Source organism: Pagrus pagrus (assembly GCF_965226575.1).
Source record: "Pagrus pagrus genome assembly, chromosome: 3".
NCBI lineage: Eukaryota > Metazoa > Chordata > Actinopteri > Spariformes > Sparidae > Pagrus > Pagrus pagrus.
Window position 1 is genome coordinate 248008 of NC_140187.1, and position 15787 is coordinate 263794.

The following is a 15787-nucleotide window of genomic DNA, read 5'->3' on the forward strand; positions in this document are numbered from 1 at the left end:
TAAAGTAGGCTACACCTCTTGTTTTTACATTTTACATCTCTAAATATTTTTTATTAATTTTTATATGCAAATATTAGCATTTTAGCTCAATAGCTTCCAGGTCATGTGATCAATTGACTCAAAATCAGTGTGGGATCATGTAACTACACTGGCTGCATGAGATACGCCTCTTGTTTTTACATTTTATATCTGTTCATATTTTTTATTAATTTTTATATGCACATATCGAGCCATCGACTCGAAATCAACGCTGACATGTCTTGTTATACTGGTAGAATGAGACACACTAGTTTTTATTGGATTTTAGTGGAAAAAATAATTTTCATGAATATTTTAATGATAATCACCATTTTTAGCGAATACACCGCCCAATTTTTTCAATAGCTTCCAGGTCATGTGATCAATTGACTCAAAATCATGTTGGGATCATGTAACTACACTGGCTGCATGAGATACGCCTCTTGTTTTTACATTTTACATCTCTCAATATTTTTTATTAATTTTTATATGTAAATTTAAGCATTTTTCAATCAATCAAAATTTATTTTATAAAGCACATTTAAAAACAACAACAGTTGACCAAAGTGCTGTACAACAAAACTGAAATGGCTAACATAGTAAAAAACAAAACAAAACAAAACAAAACAAAACACAAAGACCAGTTAAGACAGACACAAGGACAGACAGGGGCCACTCTCATACTGAATTAAAAGCCAAAGAATAAAAATGAGTTTTTAGGCGAGTTTTAAAAACAGGCAGTGTGGGGCCCACGGAACATCTAGAGGCAGCTCGTTCCAGAGTTTTGGGGCCACAGATGCAAAAGCACGATCACCCCTGTGCTTTAGCTTTGACCTTGGGACAACCAAGGTCAGCTGGTCGGCGGACCTGAGTGACCTTGATGGGACATAGGGTTTTAAAAGGTCAGTAATGTAGGCTGGAGCTAGCCTGTTCAGTGCTTTATAGGCAAACAGTAAAATCTTAAAATCAATCCTAAAACATACAGGGAGCCAGTGAAGGGAGGCCAATATGGGTGAGATGTGCTCACGCTTGCGTGTTCCAGTTAAAAAACGAGCTGCAGCATTTTGCACCAACTGCAAGTGAGAGAGGGAGGCCTGGCTAACACCAACATAAAGGGTGTTACAATAGTCGAGCCGGGAAGAGATAAAAGCATGTATAACCCTTTCCAAGTCTTTAAAGGATAAAAATGGCTTGACCTTAGATAAAAAGCCTCAACTGGAAAAAGCTAGATTTGACCACTGCATTTAAATGTTTGTCCAGCTTAAAATCACTGTCCATTATCACACCCAGATTTTTCACAGCAGGTCTGACATATGGTTCTAAGGAACACAAGTGCATATGAGGGGCATCACGGGCACCACTAGGTCCTAAAATCAGAACTTCAGTTTTGCTTTCATTGAAGTTCAGAAGATTTAAGGCCATCCATGCTTTGATGTCTGTAAGACAATCAAACAATGATTTAATAGCGTTTTCATCCTTCTGTTTCAAGGGCAGGTAGATCTGAGTATCATCCGCATAACAGTGAAACGAAATTCCAAATTTTCTGAAGATGGACCCAAGGGGAAGAAGGTAGAGGGAAAATAAAATAGGTCCGAGAATAGACCCCTGAGGGACTCCACAAGGAAGAGGTGCTGAGGAAGAGACAGATTGACCAAAGTTAACAGAAAAGCTTGTCAGACAGGTAAGACCTGAACCAGTCCAGAGTGGTGCTTTTAATGCCATCGTATTGCTCTAGGCGAGAGATGAGGATCTTATGGTCAACTGTATCAAAAGCGGCTGTGAGATCTAAAAGTACAAGAATGGCAGAATCGCCTGAGTCAGCGGTTAATAAAAGATCATTAAAAACCTTTAAAAGTACAGACTCAGTGCTGTGCAGGGGTTTAAAACCAGACTGAAACACTTCAAGGATGCCTTTTATGTCTAAATAAGACTGCAATTGCAAAAGTACAACTTTTTCCAAGATTTTTGAAAGAAAGGGGAGTTTGGAAATTGGTCGAAAATTGGAGAGGACTGATGTGTCCAGATTGGGTTTTTTGATCAGAGGTTGTACTATTGCATGCTTAAAGGTTGCTGGCACAACACCTGCAGATAGACTGCTATTTATAATCATTAGGATATTTGGTCCTATAGTCTCACAAGTATCTTTTACAAAATGAGAGGGGACGACATCTGTGGGACAAGCTGAAGGTTTCATATGACCAATGGTTTCCTTTAAAAGAGACAGAGACACAGGCTCAAACTGGTTAAAAACAGCAGAGCAGGTGATAGGGATGGATGAGTCATAAGAAGGGGGGAGATGGGTCCTCTAATAGTCACAATCTTTTCAACAAAAAAGTGGAGAAATGTTTCGCAGGTCTCAGAGGAAACATCAAGACAAGCGGATTGGGGGGTGTTAAGAATACTGTTAATAGTACTAAAAATGTTTGCTCAATAGCTCCCAGGTCATGTGATCAATTGACTCAAAGCGTGGGATCATGTAACTACACTGGCTGCATGAGATACACCTCTTGTTTTTACATTTTACATCTGTTGATCATTTTTTATTAATTTTTATATCTAAATATTAGCATTTTAGCTCAATAGCTTTAAACACAGTACCTCTGCTTTAAATATCCCACATTTTTATATTGAAAACAGGAAGTCGGTACACGCTGTAGCCGTCGTCTCCGTGTGTTTACTGTAAAGTCTGCAATACGGGTGCACTTGAAATGTGTGAGTGGCTGCGAATGTCTGTCGAATATCCAACTTAAAACCAACTTCACTGAAGTTGAAACATTCGTGTTTTAACACAACAATCCTCACATGGTCATTACTGACTGATAATGATGATTTTTACGTCATCGTCAGGAGACCATGGGAATATCTTTCTTTAGCTGAGCTTCCATACTCGAGTACTGAGTAACCTTCAGTCAGATAAACGTCACCGGAACCTTCCTGCTGTGACCGCGGCTGTCAGTCGGAAATGTTTGACCGGGACACCGACGGGACAACTTGGAAGCAGCCGTTGTAGCAGAAACTCCGCGAGGAAGATGAGCACCAAACAGGTGACCTGCAGGTGAGTCTGTCGCTCTGTTTCTCACCTGTCTGCCTGTCTGTCTGTCGCCCGTCTGTCTGTCCGCCAGTCTCGCGCTCTGTTTCTGAATGACATCACGGCGGACGCGTTAGCCTCGTGCTAATGTTTTTAGCCGCTAGCTGTTAGCTTGTATTCCGCTGTTACTGGAGTTCGTTTGAAGGTAAAACTCAGACTAACACACCTGAACCTACCTGATCCGTCTCCTTTGTCCCTGTCTGCTCCATGCCTTCATGTCCAACATGAGACAAGGTGAACAAAATATTAGAAACACCAACACTGTATACACACATACACACATAGTATATATAGTATACACACATATGTATATATAGTATACACACATATGTATATATATATATATATATATATATATATATATGTATATGTGTATATATGTATATGTGTGTATATATATATGTATATGTGTGTATATGTGTATATATGTATATGTGTGTATATATATATGTATATGTGTATGTGTATTAGGGGTGTCACGATTCTCCAAATCCTCGATTCGATTACATTTTCAATTCTAAGGTCACGGATTTTTACATGTATTTTTTTTAAAGCACAGGTTGCTGCCATTTTTAGACTAGACTTTTATGCAATATAATGTCTGACCTTTGTTCGCAATGTACCACACTACATTGTCAAATTTAAAACATTTATTAACAACATAATGTAACAATAACTTATATCTTCAGTCAATTGGAAACTTAAACAAAATAACCTGCCAACTAGTTTCTCTTTGTAACTGCAGTCTTCTTCACAGAAGATGACATTCAAGTTCACAACAAAACAAACAAAAAACTAGAGGAGGGGTTCACGTTCTGTCGATGGGTCTCCTGCATCTGCAGTTGCCAAGTGGCGTAGCCCCTTTCAGGAATAGGGCGGTGCGTGAGGTGTGTGTGCGTAAGGTGTGAGTGGGTGAGCGAGAGTGAGGGAGCGTGCCTACGTGCGGACAGTGAATGAATGGGATAGTGTTGGGAAGTTCGACTCTTTTTACTGACTCGGGTCTTTTATACTCGAACAGTAAATTGAACAAAAATTTTTTTGAGTCATTTCGTTCATTTCGTTCATTTTTACAGCGGGTGGCACTGTAGCCCTCTTGTGGGCATTGTAAAAAAGACCACGGTTCTCAAACACTTAACACTGAAGGCAACATGGTTTGCTTCAGCTGACAAAGCATAATAAACAAAATGCCACAAGCAATTAAAACCATATGAAAACCTAGGAAATAAATACACACCACAATAAAGTGACTGTATCCTGTATCCTCCCTGCCATTGTTGTTTAACAGCACAACAGTGACTAGGTAGCTGTCACGTGACAAATGAACGAGAGACCGATCCGAGAACGAACGTACTGCTCGACACACAGCCTGAGCTGCCTGTCACGTGACAAATGAACGATCCGGATGAAGGAGAACGAACAAGAACGAACCGTTCAGCGTGAGCTGCCTGTCATGTGACAAATGAACGATCCGGATGAACGAGAACAAACCGTTCAGCGTGAGCTGCCTGTCACGTGACAAATGAACGATCTGGATGAATGATCCGGGTGCGTGAACGAACTGTTGTGCTTACTGCTCTTCAGCATTAGCTGCCAGTCACGTGACAAATGAACGAGAGACGTATGAACGATCCGTGTGAACGATCCGTAGGCCTATGAACGAACGGTTGTGCTTACTGCTCGTCACACAGCCTGAGCGGCCTGGCTGTCACGTGACAAATGAACGAGGACCTGAGGACGGACGCACAGTTGAGTGAGTCGTGAACTAATCATTTCGGTTTCCTGTCCTCCTGACTGAGCTTATGCAGCTGCCATGTGGCGAGGGAAGGTACTGCATGAAAATGAACAAATCACTCACTGAGACGACTAATTACTCCCGAGTCATAAAAAAGATTAGTTCATATTGAACGAATCGTTCACGAACTACACATCACTAGAATGGGAGAGGAAGGAGAAGAAAGGAGTAGCAGTAGTAGCGACAGCAATAAAGTGTTCAATACAGGCTGCAGTTTGGCTGAATAAAGGCGACGGCTCCTCAGATACAGCAAAGCTCCCTGGTATTATTTCCCCACCAGCTCAACACGTGAAAGGGGGTTCACCCCGAAGGTAAACAGAAACTTCGTCCCTGGAGGAAATCATCTCCCCTGTGCTTCCCGACCACGGCCCGGGAGCCGAACAGGAATGGTGTAACACCATGCTATCGTTTGACTGGCTGTAGCTAATAGCTACTGGCTAAGCTAGTAGCTAAGTTAGAGGAGGTTGACTCGCAGCACTTCAACACGTGTGTGTTTTTTCCCCTTGGCAAGCCGACCGGACATGACGTGGAGGCGTGGCAGCATCGACAATTCTATTTTTTAATTCGAAGTTCGAGATTGTGAATTAATTTCGATCGATTTCGACACCCTTAATGTGTATGTGTGTGTATGTGTATGTATATATATGTATGTGGATATGTGTATGTATGTGTGTGTGTGTGTGTGTGTGTGTGTGTGTGTGTGTATCTATTATTACACCTGACAGATCTGAAAATATTGACTTTTTTTTACTCCAAAACATGATTTAATTTCATAATGTTCATGAAACATACATATTGTTGCTCTGAGCACAACAAATATCAGATGGAGTGAGTCCTACTGTTTTTATCCACTTATAACTTTAATATTTGGTATGTCCACCTTTTGCAGCAATTCCAGCAGCACATCTCTTTGGTGTAGTGTCAATATATTTCCTGAGAACTTCAACACTAATGTTATCCCATGCCTTCTGCAACTCAAGCCAAAGGCTTTCCTTTGAATGTACAATAGATCTGTCCAGTTTATTTTCCAACTCGCCCCAAATTTGCTCGATGGGGTTGAGGTCCGGACTTTGAGGGGGCCAGTCCATAATTTTCAATGTTCCAGCAGATTCCTTCTGTCGCAGGTAGTTCTGGCAATAGTTATAGAATGTTTAGGGTCATTGTCCTCTTGGAAAATAAATCCAGGCCCAATAAGACGACTCCCAGATGGTCCTCTGTGCCTCACCAGAATGTTGTGGTGTACCTTCTTATCCATGATGCCATCAATTTTCACAAAGTCACCTGTTCCTGAGGCTGAAATGGCACCCCACACCACAATACTACCCCCTCCGTGTTTAACTGTTGGCAAGAGACACTCATTTTTATATCTCACCCCCTCCCTGCGTCGAACATACACTCTACGCTTGTTGCCAAACTGTTCAAACTTGGACTCATCAGTCCACAACACTTTATACCAATCTTCCTTTGTCCAGTTCTTGTGTTCTTTTGCAAATTTCAGGCGTTTCACTCCATATTTCTCTTTCAGTAATGGTTTCTATGCTGCTATTCTCCCAACAAGTCTTCTCCCAGTTTCCGACGCACAGTTCTTGAAGACGCTGTTGCACCATTAGTCATTGTGGTGTTGATCTCGTCACGCAGTTCTCGTGAGGTCTTTCTTCGGTCCTTAAGACTGATGCCTGGACTACACGAATACGATATATTCCTAAACGCACATTTTCCTGTCCAGTCGGCTTCTCAACCACACGAACACGGCGATTTCACCCACATAAACGGAGATATTTTTAAACGGATAAAAAACTGGAGAAATAAAAAAATATCCGATTGAGTGGATCCATGTAGCGATGTTAAACGGAGCTGGTGTTGACGCGATGACGTCAAGCGCCTAGCAACAAGCCGTTCACACATGCGCATTGAAGCAAAACGGTTGTCAACAACAATGGCCGACATGTACCGGGCTATCTATGTGTGCTTTGCACTTTTAGGTCTCATCTCAGCGCTACACATGAACGTAACGTTGTTGCAACAACTCCACTTCATCGTCGGTCCACACAAAAGATTCTATTTTCGTTTTCTTCGCCATAACTTCTTACCCTACCTGCCGCCGTTAGACTGCTTCTTCTGGACCGCTTGACTGCGCATGCTCATAACGTTTTTCTTCTGTGGTATTTTACATTTTGCTAATCGCCACCTATCGGCCAGGCATGGCATTGCATGCTTCATATATTTAAATATTTTTATTGGGTTTTGAATTGTAAACACTTATAAACAATTAACAAGTCCCCAACTGCAACCCCAACATATACAATAATAAAATGGCAATAATAACAAACAACAATAATAACAAAAAAATAAAAAATAAAAAAAAATAAATTAAATAAAAAAAATAAAATTAAAAAAAATAAAAAATTAAAAAACTGACATATTACAGAGTTACAGAGCCTGTGAATCAATTATGTCCCAATGTTTCCTGCAGGGAATTGTAAGTTAAAATAATTCAGAAATGGCTGCCAGACCTTATAAAATCTCTGGGTTGAACCCCTGATCGTGTGTTTCAACTTCTCAAGTTTCAAGTGTGCCATTACATCCTCAACCCAGCGCCTGTGTGTGGGAGGCATATCTGACTTCCAATTACATAAAATAAGACGTCTGGCCAATAGAGATGAAAACGCAATGGCGTCTGATTGTGCACCAGATATCGCCATCTCAGCAGGGGTCACACCAAATATTGCGATTTCAGGAGCAGGACTTATCTCTCTGTCACAGATGTAAGAAAAAGTATCAAAAATTAAAGACCAAAACTGTATCAACTTTGGTCAAGCCCAGAACATATGACAGAGGGTAGCTGGAGCCTGACAGCATCGGGAGCAAGTCGGATCGACATCTGGATATATCCTGGCAAGCCTACTCCTAGATAGATGAAGCCTGTGGAGCACCTTAAACTGAAGCAAACCATGTCTGATACAAATGGAAGTTGAATGTATTCTCTTAATTGCGCTTTGCCAGGAGACGTCTGATACTTCAAATCCTAGTTCCTCCTCCCACCCTGTCCTAATATGGCTAAGTGACGGCGAGGCGATCATCTGGATATCCTCATATAATCTGCTCACTCCTCCTCTTTGATTTAGATCCCCCTCCAACCACTCATCCATCCAGTCATTTGGTGAGAGTAATGGAAAGGAAGGAAAATGTTTCCGAACAAAGACACGCACCTGCTGATACCTGAAATAATGCGAACTGGGGATATTATACTCATTTACCAGCTGCTCGAATGAAATGAACACACCATCCTTAAAAAGATCCTTCACCCGTTTCAGACCATTCCTGAACCATAACTTAAATGTTGTATCCATGAGTGAGGGTGGAAAGAGTGCGTTGGCCGAGATTGGGAGAGAGGGCATAGCCTGTCTATGTTTGAAGTGGGTCCTGAATTGGGACCATATTCGAAGTGAGCCACTCACAATAAGATTATTTGTGAGGCGCTGCTTACTGAGTGGCAATGGCGCACATACTAAAGAAGGTAGGGACACCGGATGAGCGGAATGTTGTTCCATTTCAACCCATACAGGTCCACCCCCCTCATAAGACGCAGAGACCCAATATATTAGTTTATAAATATTAGCTGCCCAGTAATATTGTAAAAAATTTGGTAATGCTAAGCCTCCAGCCTCTTTCTGTTTCTCAAGATGTGCCCTCCTTATTCGTGGGATGGTCTTATTCCAGATAAAGGTGGATATAGATTTATCTAGCTCTCTGAAAAAAGACTTTGGGGTAAAAACAGGTATTGTATGAAACAAGAATAAAAACCTGGGCATAATTATCATCTTGACAGAATTAACCCTGCCAGCAAGCGATATAGGTAGCGTTGACCAACGGATAAGGTCCTGTTTGGCCCTCTCCAGGGCTGGTTTAAAGTTATGCTTGAATAAATCACTGTATTTACTGGTTACTGATACGCCAAGATAGGTAAAAGTGTCACGAGTTTCTTTTAGTTGATATGCCTCAAAAGACATCTGTCGGGCCTGGTTGCTAATAGGGAAGAGCAAGCTTTTAGTAAGGTTGATTCTGTAGCCTGAGATCTCTCCAAAGCTAGAGATGATTTCTAATGCCTTAGAAATAGAGGTGCAAGGATCGGACAGGTAAAGTACCAGGTCGTCCGCATACAGAGACAGTTTGTGAGTTTGACCCCCCCTAACAACACCCATGAGCTCCTCGGCACTCCTAAGTGCAACCGCTAGCGGTTCAATGGCGAGGTCAAACAGAAGTGGGCTCAATGGACAGCCCTGTCTTGTCCCCCTACATATAGGAAAATAGTTGGAGATTATTTTATTAGTACGGACGGAGGCCTGCGGTGTAGCATACAGGATCCTTATCCACGAACAAAAGGCCGGTCCAAAACCGAACCTCCCCAGAGTTGCAAAAAGATACTCATACTCAATCCGGTCAAATGCTTTGTGAGCATCGAGGGAGAGCAAAACCTCCGCTGTAGGTGGAGTTTCCGGGGAATAAAGGATATTAAAAAGCCTTCGTATGTTTCCAAAAAGCTGCCGCCCTTTAATAAAACCAGTCTGATCTGGATGTATCACTGTATGCATAACAGACTCCATTCTACTAGCCAGAACGTTGGTCAAGATTTTGTAGTCGCAGCAGAGTAGACTTACAGGCTGAAGTGACTCACAATTCAGAGGGTCCTTTCCTTTCTTTAGAAGGACTGAGATGGTGGCCTGGGTCATTGTAGGGGGGAGAGTCTCACGCTCCAATGCCTCGGTATATACGTTTTTTAAAAGAGGGCTTAGTTTGACTGAGAATTTTTTGAAAAATTCAATAGGGAAGCCATCCGGCCCCGGAGCCTTACCGCTCTTCATCTTTTTAATTGCCCGATCAATTTCAGCTGCTGAAATGTTGCTGTCAAGGTCTGCCCTGTCTTGTCGGCCTACGGTTGGAATCTCAAGACTATCGAAAAACTGAGCTAACTTAGTGCTATCACAATGTTCAGTGGCATAGAGGTCCTCATAACATTTTCTGAATTGTTTATTTATACTTTTCTGATCTGTGGTTATCCCTTCTGGAGTGTTAATCTCTGCTATAAATCCAGCCTCTGCGGATTGTCTTAGCTGATGGCTTAGTAGTTTGCTGGCTCGTTCCCCATGTTCGTAGAATTCTTGGCGAGATTTAAGATAAAGTTCCTCAGCTACTCCAGATGAGAGGGTATCGAATTCTGTTAGCAAACCTATTCTCTCTTTACAGAGATCCGCAGATGGAGCTTCAGAATTCTTATGATCAACATCCTTTATCAAAGAAATCAACTCATTAAGGCGTGCTGACCGTCTTCTGTTCATGCTTACATTATAAGATATAATCTGACCCCGTAAATATGCTTTCATTGTCTCCCACAGGTTAGAATGGCTCGTGTCTGGTGATTGATTTGTTTCTAGAAAGAAGTCAATTTGGGAGGATAGGAAGTTAACAAAATCTTCATCAGACAAAAGACGTGGGTTAGTCTCCAGGTGCGTTGTGGAGGCTCGTTATCTGGAAAGCAAAGCACCATTGTTACTGGGCTATGATCAGAGATAACGATGCTATCATATTCACTAGACCTCAGCAGGGGGAGGAGTTTCTTTTCCAGCAAAAAATAGTCTATCCTGGAATATAAATTTTGCGCTGGAGAGAAAAAGAATACTGTCTAGAAACCGGATTTCTATATCTCCATGCATCAATCACCCCATACGCTTGGAGAAAAGCGTTAATAGTCTCTGCTGATTTACTAAGTGTTCCCGATACGGCTCTAGAACGGTCCATAGTGGGATCTAGAACACAGTTTAAATCTCCCCCGAGGACCAATTGGTGACTGTTTAATTCTGGAAGGAGTAAGAAAAAGTCAGTGAAAAATCTAGCATTATCCCAGTTTGGAGCATAAACACAGGCCAGTACCACTGGTAGATTAAATAAATGTCCTTGAACAATAATAAACCGACCGTCTTTATCTTGAATCGTATTTGTTTGTACAAATTGCACCTCCCTATGGATGAGAATGGCAGCCCCACGGCATTTAGCGTTAAATTTAGAGTGGAAAATCTGGGAAAAGCCCCCTCTCTTAAGTCTGGAGTGATCCTTATTAAGCAGGTGTGTTTCAGTTAAGAATGCTATGTCTGTTTGCAGCTTTGATAAATGAGAAAACACCTTACTACGCTTTACTGGGTGGTTAAGCCCTTTGGTGTTCCAGTTTGTAAATTTAGTGCTTACCTGCCCCGAACCACTAACATTAGAGGTCGCCATATTCTGGTATCTGAAATGACCTGACAGCAGCCTGCCTAGAAGCAGCCTGATCATAAAGCCTATTCACAAGTGACAGATCTCTGTTTAGACATTGTGCAATTAAAATCAGTAAAAAAAAACATGAAAACAACAGAAAATACAAAAACACAGAATCAAACACATCATTCACAAAACCCCATTGCTGGCCTCTCCCCAAACGAAAGGCTGCATACTCCCCCAGTCGTACACTATCGAACAACATAACAAAGCTTACCCCGTGAGACCGAGTCTCACCAAAACTATATGAATGACAGAATTACCCTTTTGCAGCTGATCTTAACTGTAATCAAATACAGTATACACTCAATAAATTTCCAGTCTAGCACCTTATTTATATCCCACGTTATGCAAGTAATCTTAACAAACATAGACAAAGTCTCTGAACCAACCAGTTATGCATTGTCAGGGCCCTAACAGTTCAAAACCAAAATTAAATAGAATAAAATTTCTACTGGTACATACTGGACACAATAGAACAACATAAAATTTCGGTGGAGTTTCCAAACCGTCCAGTTATGCTAACAAGGCCTTGTGGTCAAAAATGAACAGTGAAGAGGTTTAAGGAAGTGTACATTTTAAATCAACCAGTTATGCGTTATCAAGGCCAAATCAGCCCAAAACATGAAGTTTGTCATAAATTTGCGCCTTTGCAGACGGTCTTTTGCTGGTGATTGGAGATATTAAAATCCCGCTTGCTTAAGCAAGTCCTTATCAGGATGGCAGTCCGGATACCGTTAGTCAAACATACCTCTGTATAGTCACATCTTCAGGTTGCACGCTTCAGGTTTTTCATTATGAAATCCTTGGCCTGCTATGGGTCTTTAAAGCTTGTGCGCACGCCATCTGGCGTCGTTATCCTCAGGTCCGCTGGGTACCACAGGCCATAGCGGATTCCCTCACAGCTCCTTAACAGGCCCCGCACTTTGTTGAACTCTGCCCGCTGCTTGGCAACTGCCTGTGTGTAGTCTGGTTGGATGCGGATCTTATCACCGTCCCCCGTAGTCAGTTGTTTCATCTGCCCAGCTTTCCTTAGTATTTCCTCCTTCTCCTGGTAATAATGGCATCTGATGACGAAGGCTCTCGGCGGGTCACTGTCACCCGGTCTCCCACGAAGCGTACGGTGTGCCCGGTCCAATAAGGGGAGCTTACCGAGACCAAGCGTCTCCTTCAGGCACTGAGATATAAAATCCGTCATGCGCTTCCCGTCCTCCCGTCTTTCCTTTATCCCAGTAATGCGCAGGTTATTGCGGCGCGACCGTGCCTCCAAATCCTCATTTCGTGCTTTCTGGGTAGCGAGCTCCCTCCGCACGTTAGTCATGTCCCGCTCCAGAGCAGCAATCAGGTCGGAGTGGCTGTCGGCTGCAGACTCAAGGGCGACCACCCGTTTATCTAGGGCTTCACTCTTGGCGTTAGCATTGTCGTTGGCTAGTTTAATTTCTGCTCTTAGCTGGTCAACCTGGTTCCGAATTTCAGCGGATTGTGCCTCCGCTTTGGTGAGCAATTCAGTCCTCAACTCGGCGATTGCTAGGAGGATGGCCTCATGTCCGGGTCCCCGGTCGGGTACAGCATCAGGTGCAGCGTTAGCCTCTGGGCTAGCCTTAGAGCTAGCTCTTGTATCAGACGCTTTTCGGAGGTTTTTAGACATTTTCAGCAAGCTTAGATCAAAATTTCAAGCCTGGTGCGACGTCTTGGCTTCGATTATGAGTGTGACTCAAGGTCTTTACATTAAATAGCTGCTTCTATATTTATTAATAGTGTTGGCGACGAGCTCAGTAAGAACGCGTCCTCACATGGCACCGCTCAGACCGGAAGTCGCATTGCATGCTTCAGAGGCGATCGTTTTTGTTTTGCCTCTTCGTATGGACAGAGATATTTCTGTGGCGTGGACAGAGTTTTTTTTTAAAACAAGGATGAAAATATCCGCTTAAAAAAATATCCGTATTCGTGTAGTCCAGGCCTGAGAATTTTGAGATGCTTCACTTGTCTGTCTGAAAGTTTCTTTTTTCTACCTCTCTCCTTTCGGTTCTGGTGTGAATTGGTGGCATCATGGTGGTCTAAAGTGTACTTTACAGTGCTTGGACTGCATCTCAAGTCCTTGGCTATGCAGAAGTAACTCCAGCCAGCATCAAATAGGGGCTTTTTTTGAACCCGTTGCTCACTCGTTAGCTTCTTCTTCACCTTGGCCATGTTTAAAGAGCAACATGTGCTTCAAGACTACTTCTAGAGGCTTTGAATTTATACCAACTGGTGGTGTGGCCTCAGTGACAAAACCCTGATGTTACCAATCACTTAATGAGGAGGATATACATACATACATATACGTGTGTGTGTGTGTGTGTGTGTGTGTCTGTGTGTGTCTGTATGTCTGTATGTATGTATGTATGTATATATATATATATATATATATATATATATATATATATATATATATATATTGGATGTTAGAAAGATAGCAAAGGCACTGAATGAGATACAGTTGGAAGCATAGTTCACAAGTTTAAAGTAAAGGAACAGTGGCTACACTACCTGGACGTGGCAGAAAGAGGAAGCTATCAACGGCTGCCACCAGAGTCCTGAGGAGGCAGGTGGTCAAAAACCCCCCGACTGACTGCAAAAGACCTGAAGCAAGACTTGGTGGCAGCAGGCACTGAGGTTTCATTTTCAACAGTAAGGCGCATATTAAACGCTGAAGGGCTCCATGCCCGAACTCCAAGACGTACACCACTACTGACCCAACAGCACAAGAAAAGTCGGCTCCAATTAGCTCAAAACTATATAAATAAGCCAAAAAGGTTTTGGGATTCTGTTCTGTGGAGCGATGAAACAACACTGGAACTATTTGGGCCGATGGATCAGCGGTATGTCTGGAGGAGGAAGAATGAAGCATACGCTGAAAAGAACACCCTGCCCACAGTGAAGCATGGCGGTGGCTCAGTGATGCTCTGGGGCTGGAAACCTGCAGCGCGTGGAGGGCAAGATGGATTCAATCAAGTATCAGAAAATCCTGGGAGAAAATGTCATGCCGTCTGTGAGGAAGCTGAAGCTTGGGCGTCATTGGACCTTCCAACAGGACAATGATCCCAAGCATACCTCAGAGTCCACCAAGGCTTGGCTTCAGAAGAAGTCCTGGATGATACTAGGGTGGCCATCACAGTCGCCTGACTTGAACCCCATTGAAAATCTCTGGTGGGATTTGAAAAAGGCGGTTGCAGCACGCAAACCCAAGAATAGTGACCTGAAGGCCTCTGCTCATGAGGATTCCTCAGGAACGCTGCCAGAAGCTGGTGTCTGGCTATGCATCACGTTTGCAGCAGGTCATAACAGCAAAAGGGTGCTCTACTAAGTACTAAAGATGCTTGTCATGAAGGGGTTGAATAATTTTGAGACTGCAGTAGTCATTAAAAGTGGCATTTTGTGTTGAATTTGGAGAAACCACTTGTAATATTAGTTGTGTTGAGCTATTTAAATTGTTCTTGTTTAATGTGTATGTGTATATGTGTATGTGTGTATATATATATATATGTGTGTGTATATATATATATATATATATATATATATATATATATATATATATATATAGATATGTATATATATATATATATATAGATATGTATGTGTATATATATGTATATACACTACCGGTCAAAAGTTTTAGAACACCACACTTTTTCCAGTTTTTTACGGAAAATTATTCAGTTTAGTGTCTCATTGCACTCTGAAATGAAAGCATAGAACAAATAAGCAATTTGAGTTGAAAAAGAAAACATGGAATCAATTCATAGACCAAAATGTATTCTAAACTTTTTACTCATTAAAGTAGCCACCGTTGGCAGATATAACAGCTGAACACACTCGTGGCATTCTTTCTACAATAGAGATCAAATATTCTTCAGAAAGTTCTTCCCAAGTCTGTTGCAGAAGCTCCCATAAATGTGTGGCACTTGTAGGTTGCTTGGCTTTCACTCTTCTGTCCAGTTCATCCCAAACCAGCTCAATGGGGTTTAAGTCTGGAGACTGTGCTGGTCACTCCATGTTTTCAAGCCTACCATCTTGTTCTTTTTTCCTGAGGTAGTTCTGGCATAGCTTGGACTTGTGTTTTGGGTCATTATCTTGCTGTAGGATGAACCTCTGACCAACTAGGCGCATACCAGAGGGTATTGCATGGTGCTGCAGAATGCTGTGGTAGCCGTTTTGGTTCAGGGTGCCTCTCACTCTGTACAAGTCACCGACCCTGGATCCAGCAAAACAGCCCCAGACCATCACACTTCCTCCTCCATGTTTGACAGTTGATGTCACACACTGTGGAACCATCCTCTCGCCTACTCGGCGGCATACAAAGATCCTGTGTGATGAACCAAAGATTTGAAATTTGGATTCATCAGTCCATAATACCTTCTTCCAGTCTTCAGTAGTCCAATGGCGGTGTTTCATGGCCGAGGCGAGCCTCTTTGTCTTATTCTGACGTCTTAGCAATGGCTTCCTTGCTGCAACTCGTCCTGTCAAACCTGCAGCTCGAAGTCTTCTCTTCACAGTTGAAACTGAGACTTGCTTACTACGACCACTATTAAGCTGTGCTT

General features: G+C 42.4%; 1 protein-coding gene across 1 annotated transcript in view; it reads left to right on the plus strand.

Moving 5' to 3' along the window:
- The first annotated feature begins 2943 nt into the window (after nt 1–2943).
- The window catches only part of mkrn2 (makorin, ring finger protein, 2), a 30921-nt gene continuing 18077 nt past the window's right edge, over nt 2944–15787 (plus strand). The window contains exon 1 of the mRNA XM_084349481.1: nt 2944–3073. Within this exon, the coding sequence (XP_084205607.1) occupies nt 3048–3073 (26 nt within the window). The 5' untranslated portion in view covers nt 2944–3047. The remainder of the gene's footprint in view (nt 3074–15787) is intronic.